Below are 15625 nucleotides of genomic sequence, written 5' to 3'. Positions count from 1 at the left end.
TAGGTACACATTATAAGGTATTTTCTATACAAAAAATGACGTGATTAAACAACAATTATGGAAAATTCACGATATTAGTCAATTTTACACTTGTTCCAGTCTAGATCATAGGAAAGGTAGACGCACACAGGTGTTGGCGGTGTGTTACTTCCAACTGCGATACTCCGAACAATATGTTTGGGAGTTCGCCAATTTTTCTAATGCCTCAATGGGAAAATGTTACAGAGACGGATCCTACTGATTTCACGTGCAACTTCCTGCTTATTTAATAAATCGAGATTTCCTTTATTCTCCGACTTAAATTTGTGGAACATTTCCACAAATTTAAGTCGGAGAATAAAAGGAAAATCATCGAATTTGGCTAAAGGTAGGGATAGTCAAAGCGCTTTAAAGTCAAAGATAATAAAAGATAGAATATTAAATTCTATAGCGTTTAAAAAACGACGACTCGGTAAATATAGTTATTTATTTTATTGTATAGTCCGTCTCTGTATTTGAACGTATAGAATCAATCAACTGAAAGATTTACGTAAGGGTGCCGGCGCTGGCACGCGGCAGAGTCAATGCCAGCGCCAATACTCATCCGCATTTCACCAGCCCTAGCGATTTATATTTTAAAAGTTTTTATTATAAATTTAAAGTTAAACATACGCATTTTACATCATTTTGAGTGGACTTAAAGTCAAATCTGGAAAAACTTAGCGGCTTAGTGTTACGAATATTGGAATAACTCATTTCAGTGAAAAAAAGTATTTTCAAACAGTTGATTCCAATTTATCTGCCAGCAAGTCTTATGGTTGTATTAATAAGGTTTATTTAGGGCATCGTATTCAAGTGGTATCGCTCGATTGAACAAGTGTTTGGGATCGTATTTATATCGAACAAAGTACCAATAAATTATGGAGGATAATTTCGTGAACTCTGTACTCACTTTGTATAAGGAAAAGAACTGGAAAGCCATCGTGAACACGTACCGTGATTACCCCGAGAGAAACAAGCTGTTATGGGTGTTTCCTACTGAAAAGAACTTCCTTTTCCTACGTCAGTGTCTAGTGGAGTTGGGGTGTGATAGAATACTGAGTATCGGTTGCGGCAGTGGACTTTTGGAGTGGATGATCACAGAAGCTACAGGTAGGCCATAATACATAATTAATATAATTACTTAAATAAGTGCAGGATCGATGGTTCGAATATAGCAGCTATTTATAGTTTTTAGTATGGTGAAGGGTGCGATATGGCAGGCTTCATTATTTCCTGAGATCCTTAGACCTATGTGATGTATTTGGACTTAGTCTTCAAAACTTGCCTTAGCGGTAGCATTAACGCATTGCGATTGCCTTTTTCTTCGGTGTTGGATACCTTGGGTAGTAGAAATCCAGATACCCAACATGTCAGTGCATAAACAATAATCTTTTGGAATTGACATATTGTATCATTTTAATTATGCACGGACTTTGTTAGTATGCCATTAATAAATAAATATAGTAAACCTGTGTAGTATTCCTCAATGAAGTGAACCTCGAAGTAACTACGGAAAATTATTGTATGTTTTTAACATGAGATTAGTAAAGATTACTCACTCCTAACAAGAAAATGTACCCAGTTTTGAGAATTGAAATAGTTGCGTAAAAAAGTTTTGCCACGTCTCCGTGCTAAAATGTCCCTAAAATATTTGAAATAATTACTTATTTATTATGTAAATTGTACATTGTAATTGTAAATTACGCAGTATTAGTTATTTATTCATAAATTTTCTCTAAAAATGTTTTTATTTGTCAAGAATTCAAAAAAAGAACTTACTATAATAAGCCGTTTGTGGCTTCATTCAATTTCAAGGCGGCGAAGTATCTTTACTAATCTATGGTTTTTAAGAAAGTTATCGTAAACGTAACCCGCCGACAAGATGGCGCCACCTCTTAATACAATAATAACATGTATTTTTTTAAATTTGTATATGTGTTACCGCTATTCGCCTTATTTTCAACTTGGCGGTATTTAATTAGCCATATTTACCTACGTTCCTCATTGCAACCTAAAATGTTAATATTTCAGGTTTACTGGTGTCAGGAGTGGAAGTGGACGGAGCTTGGTGGCGCTGCAAATATGCCCCGCCCAACTTTATACCTCTACTCTTCACTGCACCTACGTTAGACAAGGACACAAAATCTCTCCTAAGAAATGCCAACTCTACAGCATTATTATTTTGCTATTTTAATAACGGCCCGGCGTTTAAGGACTATTTAGAATATTTTTCGGGGAATGTGTTAATAATAATAGGGCCAGGTGAGGGTAAAGGAGTACATACAGATCCTAAGCCATTTGATCAGGTACCAGAATGGACTTTACATGCTAGGGAGGAAGTTGGCAACACCAAAGATTTTATAGCAGTTTATTGCAAAAATCCTAAAAGTTAATAAAGAAGTGAACTGGAAGGTGGTTTTAATCTTTAATCTCTTTGTAATAGTAATATTAATAATGTATGATTGTGTCAGCGATTCAGGAAGTCTTCGAGAAATAAAATGACTAAGTTGTAACAACAAATTATATAATAAACAGTCTTTTACCATTTGACATATAAATACATTTTATGAACACGTAAAATTATTTATAAAAATTATTTCACAACTATTTACATTTATTTACATCTGTATTGACTAATTCTTCATTAATTCTATATTTTTAACATTGATTTTATTTGTCGACGCTCTCACCGAAGTATTCATCATGGGGTCCTTTTTACCTTGGATGTACGTATGAAACTCATTTGTACCATCCTGTTGTACCAAATCTAAGCTCTCCTTCTGATTTATTATCGGTACCTCTGTCACCATTCTGTTCATCTCGCTTACCGGCACTTCGATACCTATATTATTCGATGAGGGCTCTGTATCCAGGAAATGAAAGTCATTGTGCATCAAATACAAAGATTCTAGCGGAAAGTTCATGTCAAATCGCGGTAGAAGCTTATTATCGTCAGAGTTATCATCGATCTCTATTACATCGTTCTGTTGATCCGAAACCTCTGGCAACACAACCGCGGATAGGTCTAAATGCGTCGAGTACTGTTCTGGAATGATGTTGTCTATTAGATACTGGTCGATTATCGGTGGATTTGCCGCTGAATTATTCAGCGCCAAGTTGTAAAACGAGTCGGATTTCACTTCGTTCTTGATTTCGCTCATATTTTTGTGTATATCTTCTAGGGGAGGCGAGGCCTTGTATTCCCTGCTGATGGCTTGGTTGTTCATGAGGTTCGCGTTACACATTCTCTCCAAGCTCGGTGATTGCGTGTTCTGTTTGATCGTGGCTTCCAGCTTGATGTAGCTGGGGTCGTTCGTTTGAATTTTCTCCGTTGGTGGAAGCATTGTCATGGTGTTAACGTTCATTTGTTGGTTAAACGAGAATATTTGAGGATTGCTATTCATGTCGTTGTCGACTGGCGTGGTCGCCGGGTCCTCGAGGATGTTTTCTTGTGGGTACGGCATTATGTTGCTCGGAGATTCTGTCAAGGTAGGCTCTGGTTGTAGCTGCATGAACTGCGTCGTGATTAAGTTATTAAAAGTAACGGGACTACCGAGGCCGTACCTCTCGTTATCTTCGAGCCTTTTGAAAGCCATTTTTTGCTGAGAGTGGAACATGTTGACTTGATCCGGCCCTTTCAATATTAAGTTACTCTTCACTGATATCTTAGCCTTTTTTCTCGGTACTCCATCTGGTTCATTTGATATGTTTATTGGAGAGTGAATAGACGATGGCACAGGTAATATTTGGGTGGGTTTTATAATGGGTCCGGTAATTTTAGTCATTGGAAGGGAAATTTTGTCGACCGCTTTCAGCATAATGTTATTGCGCACCGAAATCTGCGGTGCGGGTGGCAAACGGATTGGGAAATTGCACATGATGTTGTTACTTATGCTCCCATTCATAGAGGTATGACTTGATGCAAGCGAATTAACGTTATTATTCTGCAATAGACTCTGCTCCATGGACACAGATGGGTTCAGGAAGTGCAAGTTAGTTTTCGTGGTGTCATATGTCATTTGTAGAGGTAGTTGCGGTGGGTACTGGTGCCGTTCTAACATAGTGTCATTGGAGCTTTCAGATATGAGACAATCTGAATTATTATCATCCTTACTCAAGTCTGTGACTAGAACTTGGTTATTAAAATCTGGTTGCGGCGTGTTCGTTGTCGGTGTCGTACAGAAGGTCTTTGGATAATCCTGTGGGATTCCCTCTGACAAACTGTCACAGTCGAACACTTCAATTGGTATAGTGTTAACCGTTTTCGGGCTAGTTTCTCTAACCTGATCATTTGATATGTTGGTATCTTCATTTGTTTTCTCCGTCGTGTCGCTGGGTATTGTCCAACTTGGTTTATTTGCTTTCACGTTTTTGGTCATCTCTATCAAGAGCGGTATACCTTCCTTATCCGTATGGGTAGTTAGATGAACGACATATTTATCTTTATTCACAGATTTGAAGGAGCAGTATGGACAGCAGTGGATCTCCGAGTTTACAGTGGGATGTTTAGAGATCATATGGGAAGTGAATATGGTGGACTGTATGGCAGTGTATGGACAATATTTACATTTGTAGAGGCTCTGCTTGGAGTGTAACTTTTTGTGGCGCCGCATTGCGTTGTGGTCGGAGGAGCGGTAGCTGCATTCGTCACAGGCATAGGGTTTGTCACCTATAGATGAAAAAGTTTGGGTTGTTAAAGGAGAAATCTTTTAATTTTGCACAACTTAAGTACTTACACAATTACACTTCACTAATGCAGATGGAATAATGAATGTACTTGAAAAGATACCAACAAGCCATAAAACACATTATATATATACCCTATTTTTTATATTTTTCTAGGAACAATATTGTTGGGCTTTAACAAGGTCTTAAAAATATGTGAATTCTATCAACCTGCATTTGGCCAGAGTGGTAGACTATGGCCTAAACCCAGCCTATTCTATGTGGTGTCCAGCAGTGTACAGAAATGGATTGATAATAATAATGATAATGACAAAATCAGTATAATGAAAGGCACCAAATACTTTACCTGAATGTGATCTTAAATGCAACTTAAGTTGAGACTTCCGAGCTGCAGTGTAGTCACAGTTGCTGCATTTGAACGGTTTCACCTTGTCATGCACAGCTGCTACGTGGGCTTTTAACCTCCTCTCATTGATGAATTCCAACTGACATATATGGCACCGGAGATCACCACTCGTTTTATGAACCAAGCGGTGTTTGGACAACTGGTTGGCATTCTTAAAGGATTTTGAACACACTGAACCTGAAAATAGAAAATAACGTCAATGGGATATCAAATTGAAGACGGTAGAGCCTTTTTATCTTTAGAAATCTTAATTTACGAATTAACAAAATTAGAATTTGGAGGCGCATACATATCCGTGGCATTCCAACTTAAATCTTAGTATATGTGTGTAGATCAGGTCGGCCTCCAGGGCTCTAATCTTATGTGGGGTTGATTACAGATGTTCATAGGTGGCAGTGGTCATTTAGCATCTGGTGGACAGCATTTGTTTTTGCTTCTCCTATATTATAAAAATGAAAACTGGAGTATATGACAAAAATACATTTAAATTTGGTGTTTTACCAACAAATCTCTCAATATGACATTAATATTATCTGACGGATGTTACACAAGTGTCCACATTACATTGGATTCTATATGCATGATCTGCCCCTAAGAAATAATTGACATACATATACATATATATATATATATATATATATATATATATATATGTGTTATCTATGCAATACAATACTTACAAGTATAAGCCTTGATGATTCCATGGCATTTCATGTGAGTATTAAGTAGTCTATACTTGCGGAATGTCTTGAACCCACATATCTCACAGGTGGGCAGCTCCATATCTATTGCATGGACCTTCCAGAGGTGCGTGTGCAGGGCATCGACCCCGAGAGTGATCTGCCCACACTCCTGACACTGTAGCTTGCCGTTCTGATGACATTTCCTATGGTACAACAAGTTCTTTTCATCTTTAAAACGGAAATAACAGTTGCCAATTGAACAAGATATGGTTAATTTCTTCTCCAAGTCCACATTTTTGACGTCTTTCTCACTGTAGCTACGAGAATATGTGATTAGAGATCCCGTTTCAGATATTTGTGGTTGGGAATGTGTCATGTCCTTGTCTGGGGAAGACTTATCATCTACCGCAACTCGTGGTATGGAAGATATCAGGTCTGGCGGGACACTTGGCATCTCTATGACATTGCAACTAGTAGTTGAACTGCTTGTATCAGACACATTTACATACTGGGTAGACACCTCATTTGTGTACACAATGTTTATACTCGCCTCCTGTATAACTTCTTTGGGATCAATCTTCTCGAAGTTGGGAGTGCTCATCTTGTTCAACTCGTCTACAGATATGTAAGCCACACCTTTGGGTAGAGACCCATTATTCCTGGTGGCAATGTCCGGTACTATTTCTATCAATTGTGGTATCTTTACATCAGCTACTTCTCGTGGCGGGGGGTCGGGAGGTGGGTCATCTTTCCGTTCTTCCTTCTTTAATTTAGCATTCTTAAGAGCTATCTGAACTAGACTTTTGATCATTTTCCTAACATCTTTAATTCCCATTTTATGGTGATTACGCAGATGAGTCCGGAGGGTCTCCTCAGCATCAAAGACGCTGGTACACCCTGGGCAGTTGATCTGTATGTTGTCCGCGAGCCCATTGCTCTTAGCCAGCTCCGGATGGACAGTGAATAAGTGGAATTTTATATCATCCTCCGCAAGGGCCATGTAGGGACAAGCTTCACACTTAAAAAATGGTGTGGAACCTACTGATTTCTCTTCGTACGACATTACTTTTTCTTTCGGTGGGAGAGGTTTTGCATCCATGTTGCTTGTGATGTTAGGCTTAACTGAGATGTTAACATTCAATTTAAAACATTGAGAACACATGCCTTTGTGTTAACACATACATCTTAAATGCGTTTGAGGTCTACATGATCCTTATAATATTCTATACTACAGTTGTAAACAAAGCATTAATCTTTTTTTTTTTTTTTTTTTTTTTTTTTCTTTTGTGGCTTTGGCGCATGGACGCTCAGCCAATGACACGTAAAAACGGGGAAACGAGGATTAGAAAAATAAAAAACGGATGAAATTTGGAAAAGGAAGGATCAGTACAGTAGGTTGAATATAAATTTACATACAGATAAAGATATAATAATTAAAGGTAGGTATATAAATATTAAATTTTAATATCATTTTTCATAATAAATAATGCTAAGATTTTATATATATCAGGATCAAGGGTAGACAATAAATATGGTATACATAGTGGAAATGATACATTCGTAAGACAAGATAGATTTTGGTAAAGGGCGGAGGAATCGTGTAAAGGACAGGAAAAAAATATATGGTTTAGATTATGAGTTCCACTTTTACAAACACATTCGGAAGTATCAACAATGCCCAATTTCAAAAGATGTTCTTTAGTACAGACGTGCCCCAGGCGCATACGTATAAGAATAGAAGTAGCAGATTTATCAAGCTTTAGTTTATAAAACCAAGGCTTGACAGGGATTGTTGGCTGTAATTGATGATAATATTTCCCCTTTTTTTGGGAACTCGATGTCCAGTGTTCACTCCATGAGTCGTATAAATAATCTTTAGCAAGGGATATTAGGTCTTGGGCGTAATTTTTAAAAGGAAAAACGTCACCACACTCCACTGCATCATTTGCCAATTGATGGGACTTTTCATTTCCTGCAATCCCGGAGTGACTTGGTAACCATATAAAAACTACATCAAATTCATTTAATAGACATGTATGAAGTTTATTTCTAATATCCAAGATTATTGACAACTGAGCTTTGTATTTAAATGGGAATTTCGTGACAGTCTGCAAAGCACTCTGAGAATCAGTAAATATTAAAGTTTTTCCTAATTTCATTGTTAATATATATTCAACTGCTTTGAAGATGCCATAACATTCACCTGTAAACACAGAGGTTTCAGGTGGAAGTTTAATTTTTTGTACAATATTGTACTGGGAATGATACAAACCTACACCCACACAACCAGATTTAGATTGTTTAGAAGCATCGCAATAAATATGATGCCAGCCTTGCCATTTATTATTTATAATTGAATTAAATTTAACATTACATTGAACATCATTTTTCGATAAGGAAATCTCGCAGATTTTAGGAGACATTAATAAAGAATCGTAACTATTGTTAAACAGCGGTAGCATAGTGTCAGCGGATGTAGGAGCTTTAATACTATTAAATTTCTCAAAGCTTCGAAGAAGGCAGGGTGGAGATTTATGTGTCCAATATGGAGAATTTTTTAATTCATAAATTTGACAGATTTTTGTTAAAATTGGATGATTATAAATTTGGAGACACCGACCTAAAAATCTATCCGACAGATATTGTCGTCTTAAGTGTAGAGGGGGATCTCCACACTCAATTTGTAACGCATTGATTGGGCTAGATTTCATTGCACCTGAAATGATCCTTAAGGCTTTGGCTTGCATACCCTCTAACTTTTTTAAACCAGCAACGTTACATGGTTCTAATAGGAAAGAGCCGTAATCAATAACACTTCGTATCATGGCATTATATACAAGTTTCATTGTGTACGGATGAGCACCCCACCATACACCTGACAGACATCTTAGGATATTGAGGTTTTTTTCACATTTATTAGCTATATATTGACAATGTGGTATACCTGAAAGCTTAGAATCCAAGATGAAACCTAAAAATTTTACCTCACTTTTTGTTGGAATGGTATCATTATTATATATAACATTTAAATGTGGAGGATTTCGCATTCTGGAAAATAGAACTATTGCACTTTTGGACACTGATATTTCTAAACCATTTCTGTCTAACCATTCTTTAAGTAATTTAAGAGAAAATGATAAATTTTCACAAGCTGTGGGTATTGATGAACTAGTAGAATAAAGCAATAAATCATCAGCGTATTGGAGAACTCTAACAGAATCATTAAGCGTTTTATCCAAATCATGAGTATAAATGTTATATAAGATTGGACTAAGGACCGACCCTTGTGGAAGCCCCTTCCATATCGTCCTTGTAATGACACGATCTTCTACATTTAAGTTAATATCTCTTTCAGATAGCATATTTATAATAAAATTTACAAGTATGTTAGGGATATTCAATTGAAGCATCTTAAGCTTTAATATTGGAATGAGAACATTATCATATGCAGATTTTATATCTAAAAAAGCTGCTAATATACTACAATTATTAGAAAAAGCAAGGCGTATATCTGTTACTAAGATACTTATATTGTCAAGAGTACCTTTACCTCTCCTAAATCCATATTGACTATCAGCCAAAAGTTTATTACTTTCGACAAACCATTCAAGTCTATTTTTAACTAAATGTTCGGCAACTTTTGCTATAGTAGTTGAAAGAGCAATGGGGCGATAAGATGAAACTTCCAATGGAGATTTGTCAGGTTTTAAAATGGGTATGATAATCTGAGATTTCCATGATGGAGGGATGTGCCCGCTAATCATAACAGAATTAATTAAATTTAAATAATATTCAGTGACACCATAACAATTATTTGAAAGAAATGAGTATGGTATGCCATCAGCGCCCGGTGCAGAGTCTTTTAAGTAACTAAGTACAGATGTTAATTCAGACATGGTAAATGGTGAGTTTAATCCGTCGCGATCATCGTTATATGAAATAGAAATAGGAATTATGTTATCTTCAGGAACTGAGGCTGGGGCTAGTTTGTCCATAAATTTACATGCAACTGATAATGGCATTGTATGAGTTACGGATGGGTTAAAGGCTGATCTAAATTTTTTAATATTCTGCCAAACCAGAGTAGGACTAACATTAGGGCATAAAGAAGAACAAAATCTTTGCCACCCTTCTAATTTTTTCTCTTTAAGAATTTTCTTTGAAGCTTGTGACACCTGACAGTAAATGTCAAAATTCTCAGTTGTCATTGAATTGCAATAATCTTTTTCAGCTTGTTTTCTTTTCCAGACTGCTTTAGAACAATCTTCATCCCACCAGGGTGGTGAAGGAATTTTATCGGGCCTGCTTTTTCGAATAGGAAAAGATTCGTCGGCAGCTTCAATAATTAGTTTTGCCAAAGCCTCGGCGCAAACTGGCTCCTGTCCTCTACAAACTTTAGGCAAAGTAGATAATCTTTTGTCAACATTAGACTTAAATAAAGTCCAGTCCGGGCTATTGAGTTTATATTTTAAACGGAAGGATCTTTTGAATGTATGTGGTTTAAGATGGGGAAAAGAGATCAGCAATGGCATATGATCACTGCCATATGAATAAGGCAATGATTGCCATGTAAGAATAGATGCAAGATCAGGAGTGGATATAGATAAATCTGGCACACTATCACCTTGTTCAGGCTTAGTTCGCCGAGTTGGTGTTCCAGTATTAAGTACACACAAACTATTTATATCTAAGATTTCTAATAAAGATTCTCCATAACATGTAGATTTTGAACTTCCCCATGTAACATGTTGACAGTTTAAATCACCTAATAATAAAAATGGCTTTGGTAATCTGCTTAGAAAGACATTTATTTCAGATAAGATTGCTGAAGAAGGATTAGGAATATACATAGAAATTATATTTACATTATATACATAAGCTCCAATAACACATATACCTTCACTATGGTATGGCAATATAAGTGGAGTAAAGGAGACTGAATTGTGTATGAGTATGGCGACTCCACCATACCCATCAGGCCTGTCTTCTCTGAGACATGAAAAACCTGGAACTCTAAAAGAGTAACCTGGCTTTAACCATGTCTCAGACAGAGTAACAACTATAGGGTTATATTTATTAATTAAGTGTATTAAATCACTTTTGTTGCTAACTATGCTGCGGCAATTCCATTGGACTATGTTGGTTAACTTGTCCATCTTGGTTTTGCGCATTATTCATTTCATTTATTAAAAAGGCAGCGTTGTCCGGTTTTACAATATTTAACTTTATTAAAGTATTAATTAATTCATTTATGATATCTTTTACAGAAAAATGTTCAATTGTACTTTTTGCAATAGCAGAACCATTAGGTGCAGAAAGCTTTGAGTTATAATCTTTAATAAGAGAGTTATGAGCTAATTTATCATATCCTCTCACTTGTTTAGGTGGTGCACGTGGTTTCAAAAATATTGTTTTTTTTGTAGATGTATTAGTACTAGAGTGTGGTACTGTAGGAAGAATAGATTCGGAATGTAATGTATTTGGTTCAGAAAGTAAGACTTCGGCATATGACCTGGATATAGGGGGATGTATTTTAGAGGCTTCAAGATATGACATGCAACTTTGCGCCATTGTCAGCTTAATCCTTTTTTGTCTTTCAAATTCTGGGCAACATTTATTTATAGCAAAGTGAGGTCCAGAACATGAACAGCAGTATGCATTAATTTCACTGACACTACAAGTGTCTCCTGTATGTTCCTGACCGCATTTATAGCAACGTGGTTTAGATCTACAATGCACCTTAGTATGACCATATTTACAACAATTATAACATTGTATAGTTGGATAGATATATAGTTCCACACTTAATGAATTATAGCACATGAAAATTCTCTTAGGTAATATCTGTCCATCGAAGGTCAGTACTACAGATTGAGAGGGTTTCCATACAGGTGATCCTTCAACAATTACCTTATAATTCAGCCTACGCATATTTATAACTTCACCACAACCAATTGGTACCGATATATTGGACTTAATTTCTTCTTCAGACCATTCTGAGGGAACACCTTTTACTATGCCGACTCTCGTAACATTAAATGATGGAATAAAAGCTTTTAACTTGTTTTGTTCTAATAGGGGGCTCAAAACAAATTTATTAGCATCTTCATAGTTGGCAAATGCCATGCTTATTCTATTGCGACCTATTCTTTTAAGACTGCCATTAACAATATTTTTAATTACATTATTATTTTTTTTGAGGAAATTACCAAATGTAATAGGGTGGAGTGTGGCACCGTCAGACAACGATTGTGTAACTTTTTGGACATGTACAAGGAAAGGAGCATTATCTGTTGCAATATAATAACGAATGCGCCTAGTTGGTTCTGTACTAACTGTATCCTGGGTATTAGATACTTCCAAATTTGAGGTGTTACATACATCTGCGGGTGAAGATTCCAATGGAGGAGAGCTAATATCAACTTTTTTATGGGCTCTATGTTTTTTCTTTTCATTTCCACTAGATTCCTCACTTAAGCACATGCAGCTACGATTTGAATTATTATGGTGTTTTGATTTATCGGTCCTTTTCTTTTTATTGCAGTTTTTACAAAATTTGCGCGCAGCTTTAACACGTTTCCTTTCAGACCTGATAGAACTATCAGTGTCCATACTGGATTCGTTATGAATTATAATATTAGCTCCGACCTGGGGGATTTCAGGTCCCCCAGGATCGAAGGTACCATCCTCCGCCATAAAATAGTTAAAAAGACTTACCCAAGTGAGATATTTACACAACTATATATAATAAGATAAACTAATAAAAATATATTTACAATACACTACTTAACTGATCTTTAAATTACTAAAAAATAAATTTAAATGAAAAATCTCAAAAAAAGGCGCCCGCCAAGTTGAACGTTTCCCGCGCTTTTTTCAGCATTAATCTTGCAAGTTGCAACCACTTTTAACATATTCAGAAATGTCAAATAAGTGACATTGACAATGAATGACTAACAGCAGTGACAGCTGTTGTCAGAAAAAAGAGCAGTATGTACAAAATATTAGTAATTTTTATATTGCTAAGAAACGACTGAAAATATAATTGTTTATTTTTAAACTTTAGTTTAATTTAAATAAAAAGCTTTTAATTAGATTTATTTCATATAAACAGAGGGCACAATAGTATGCATGATCTTAGTGTAGCAAAAAAGGTCTTTTGCTGAGGTCGTGTCACGCTGTCACTGTCGTGATTCGTGACGTTCTGTTATTGGCCGGTTGGTTTGATATTTTCGTCGAAACTAAGTAGAATATTAAAAAGGATCACAATGAGTGTAAGTTTTAAAAATGATTTCCCTTTATAGTAGAAATGTTATTGATCGGATAGAAGTTCAATTAACGTCTAATATTCCAGTTGGAGATCGAATCGATGGTGCGCTACGCGTCACCTATCAACCCGGCGATCTTCCCACACCTCACGTTTTTGTTGCTCGGCATCGCGATATTTTTCACGGCGTGGTTCTTCGTGTACGAAGTCACAAGCTCTACCTCTTCTAAGGATATTTTCAAGGAGTTGGCTCTTTCTCTAGTGGCATCCATATTCTCTGGTTTCGGAATTATATTCTTACTGCTATGGGTTGGAATATTTGTGTGATTTAAACTAAGAAAGTAATATAATGTATCATTCCGTGGGATAATGTATATGAACTGATTGTATGTTTAATGAATGATTTTTATCTTAAGAAATATAAAATGTTTGTTAACAACATTGACCCTTTGTCTCAGAAATAGCTATCCATAGCTCTGCACGCTATAGCAATATTCATGTATTCATCATGAGAACATTCTGATATTTCATCGATTTTATGAAATTGATCATCGCTGCCACCATTGTGATAAGAATAGGAGAGAAATTAAATTTTACTTATTGTATTTACAAATAAGAGGTTTTATTTCTAATCAGCTATACTTTTCTCAATGACCGCTTATCCATCATTTTCTCAACATGTATAACTTAAGGATGTTTTGCAACTAAAACAAAGACATCATACTAAAAACTATTTGAGCTTTGACTAATTGTTGTGTCTTAAACAGACAATAAATTTAAACAATTATAACTTATATTCCGTAACTCTGGTAGGTTAGTACCTAGTAGAATAGTAGTAGTAGAATAGTAGAACTATCTTACCGGTAATTAAATGCAGGGAGACTGACAATAAGTTGGAAATAATACCTTTATAGCATAGCACCTTTGCAACATGAAGATGGCTACTATGAGGCAGAAATAGAGCCAGCTCTATAAAATTCTAAATGGTATAGCCCACATAAAACTGCTACTCCGCTTTGAATATATAACCTGCAGATTGGCACACCTGCAGATTGGCACAGAGTACACTTTGTGTATAGAACTAATAAGAATTTTGATGCAAGGATAGAAAAACAAACAAACAAATTATTAGCTAAATCTTTTAATAAGTCACACTTATATATTAATCTTATATATACATATAAATTATAATTACACAGTACTTATTTGCAATAAAGAATATTAAAATTTGAGCACCTCGATTTATTGCTTCAAGAAAAGATATTTTTCTTATACATCACATCATAAGCCAAAAATAAAACGTATCAAATGGGAATAAATTATATATTTCTTTAATTAAGTTATAAGTTAAAATTTTAAAAGTTTTTGAAACTAACATAGGTAATGTATTAAATAATTATGTTAAAGGTTTACTGGACACATTATGTAGTGATGCTTATTTTTTTAATTAAATAAAATTTACACAAGTTACGAGGGTGCGTTTTTAAGTCCGCGGAATGGCAGGGTTGGAGGGGGGATAGCGGGCTCGTTAAGGGCGGTACGTGTTAAGTGACTCATAAATAGTATAAATATAAAGTTTTATCACAATTGCATCATTAGTTTTAAAACTATCGACAATTAAACAACTCAATCCGGAAGAAAATTGGAAGTATGGAGAAAATCGAGCATCGCGCCGTTATAAAGTTCCTTACCAAGCAAGGAAAGTCTGTGCAAATCATAATGGAAGAGATGTCATCGGTTTACGGGGAATCTTGCCCTGGAAAAACGATGGTTTACAAGTGGAACAACCTTTTTAAGCAAGGCAGGGATTCACTTGAAGACGACCCACGACCAGGACGGTCTGTTGAGGTGACCATTCCGGAAACGATAGCGGAAGTCGAAAAATTAGTACTGGAAGATGCTCGGCTAAAGAAGAAACAGCTTGCAGAAATGGTTGGAGTATCGGATACAACCATTTTTAAAATTCTGCATGACCATCTTGGCATGACTAAGGTCAGCGCGCGGTGGGTGCCGAGAATGCTCACGCCGCCTCAGAAACAACAGCGCGTTGAATGTTCCCGTGCGTTTTTGAACCTCTGTGGAGAAGATAAGGATATTGTACTGAATCGAATTGTTACTGGAGATGAAACTTGGGTTCACCATTATGAACCTGAGTCTAAACAAGACTCCATGCAGTGGCATAAAAAGGGTACAGCACCTCCTAAAAAGTTTAAGGTGTCACAATCGGCCGGCAAACTCATGGCGACAGTCTTTTGGGATGCAGAAGGAATTTTGTTAATAGATTACAAAGATAAAGGTGTCTCTATAACCGGAGAATATTACGCAACAATCTTGGAGCGGTTAAAAGAAGCCATCAAAGAAAAAAGACGAGGAAAATTATCCAGAGGTGTCCTGCTTTTGCACGACAATGCGCCCGTACACAAGAGCCGTATTGCACTGGCTGCCCTGCATAAGGTGGGCTTTGATATTTTAAATCACCCACCCTATAGTCCAGACCTGGCTCCCAGCGATTATTATCTCTTTCCAAAAATGAAAAAAGAGCTTCGTGGAAAGAAATTTTCT

At 36.1% G+C, this 15625-nt stretch overlaps 4 protein-coding genes across 4 annotated transcripts; 2 read left to right on the top strand and 2 right to left on the bottom strand.

The window, feature by feature from the left end:
* Window positions 1-549: 549 nt before the first annotated feature.
* On the top strand, window positions 550-2432 carry LOC140742370 (uncharacterized). The gene is made up of 2 exons (XM_073073290.1): window positions 550-1131; window positions 2053-2432. The coding sequence occupies exons 1-2, from the start codon at window positions 900-902 to the stop codon at window positions 2412-2414; spliced, it is 594 nt and encodes a 197-aa protein (XP_072929391.1). The 5' UTR covers window positions 550-899; the 3' UTR covers window positions 2415-2432.
* Window positions 2433-2528: 96 nt separating this feature from the next.
* On the bottom strand, window positions 2529-7046 carry LOC140742369 (uncharacterized). The gene is made up of 3 exons (XM_073073289.1): window positions 5794-7046; window positions 5054-5290; window positions 2529-4690 (listed from the first exon to the last, which is right to left on the bottom strand). Exons 1-3 carry the CDS (start codon window positions 6956-6958, stop codon window positions 2655-2657), a joined length of 3438 nt encoding a protein of 1145 aa, XP_072929390.1. The 5' UTR covers window positions 6959-7046; the 3' UTR covers window positions 2529-2654.
* A 1510-nt stretch (window positions 7047-8556) lies between these two features.
* On the bottom strand, window positions 8557-12665 carry LOC140742368 (uncharacterized). Its single transcript, XM_073073288.1, has one exon. The coding sequence runs from the start codon at window positions 12490-12492 to the stop codon at window positions 10903-10905; it is 1590 nt and encodes a 529-aa protein (XP_072929389.1). The 5' UTR covers window positions 12493-12665; the 3' UTR covers window positions 8557-10902.
* Window positions 12666-13138: 473 nt separating this feature from the next.
* kud (oligosaccharyltransferase subunit 5 kud) lies at window positions 13139-13679 on the top strand (the record flags this gene model as incomplete). Its single annotated transcript, XM_073093732.1, has 1 exon — window positions 13139-13679. A coding segment is annotated over one exon (252 nt), but the record flags the coding sequence as incomplete, so codon positions are not given.
* Between the last annotated feature and the right edge of the window lie 1946 nt (window positions 13680-15625).

The sequence above is a fragment of the Epargyreus clarus genome, unplaced genomic scaffold (assembly GCF_041222505.1).
Source record: "Epargyreus clarus isolate Ecla_fem2 unplaced genomic scaffold, WU_Ecla_fem_2.2 ptg000005l, whole genome shotgun sequence".
NCBI lineage: Eukaryota > Metazoa > Arthropoda > Insecta > Lepidoptera > Hesperiidae > Epargyreus > Epargyreus clarus.
The sequence above is the reverse complement of the archived record's forward strand: the minus strand, read 5'-3'. Positions and strand labels throughout refer to the sequence as shown.

Coding starts and splice junctions, on each gene's coding strand:
- LOC140742368 (XM_073073288.1), bottom strand. CDS start 12,492: ATGGCGGAGGATGGTACCTTCGATCCTGGGGGACCTGAAATCCCCCAG.
- LOC140742370 (XM_073073290.1), top strand. CDS start 900: ATGGAGGATAATTTCGTGAACTCTGTACTCACTTTGTATAAGGAAAAG. Junction 1,132..2,052: donor GATGATCACAGAAGCTACAG/GTAGGCCATAAT, acceptor TTAATATTTCAG/GTTTACTGGTGTCAGGAGTG.
- LOC140742369 (XM_073073289.1), bottom strand. CDS start 6,958: ATGTGTTCTCAATGTTTTAAATTGAATGTTAACATCTCAGTTAAGCCT. Junction 5,291..5,793: donor AATCATCAAGGCTTATACTT/GTAAGTATTGTA, acceptor TTCTATTTTCAG/GTTCAGTGTGTTCAAAATCC. Junction 4,691..5,053: donor GCATTTAAGATCACATTCAG/GTAAAGTATTTG, acceptor TTTCATCTATAG/GTGACAAACCCTATGCCTGT.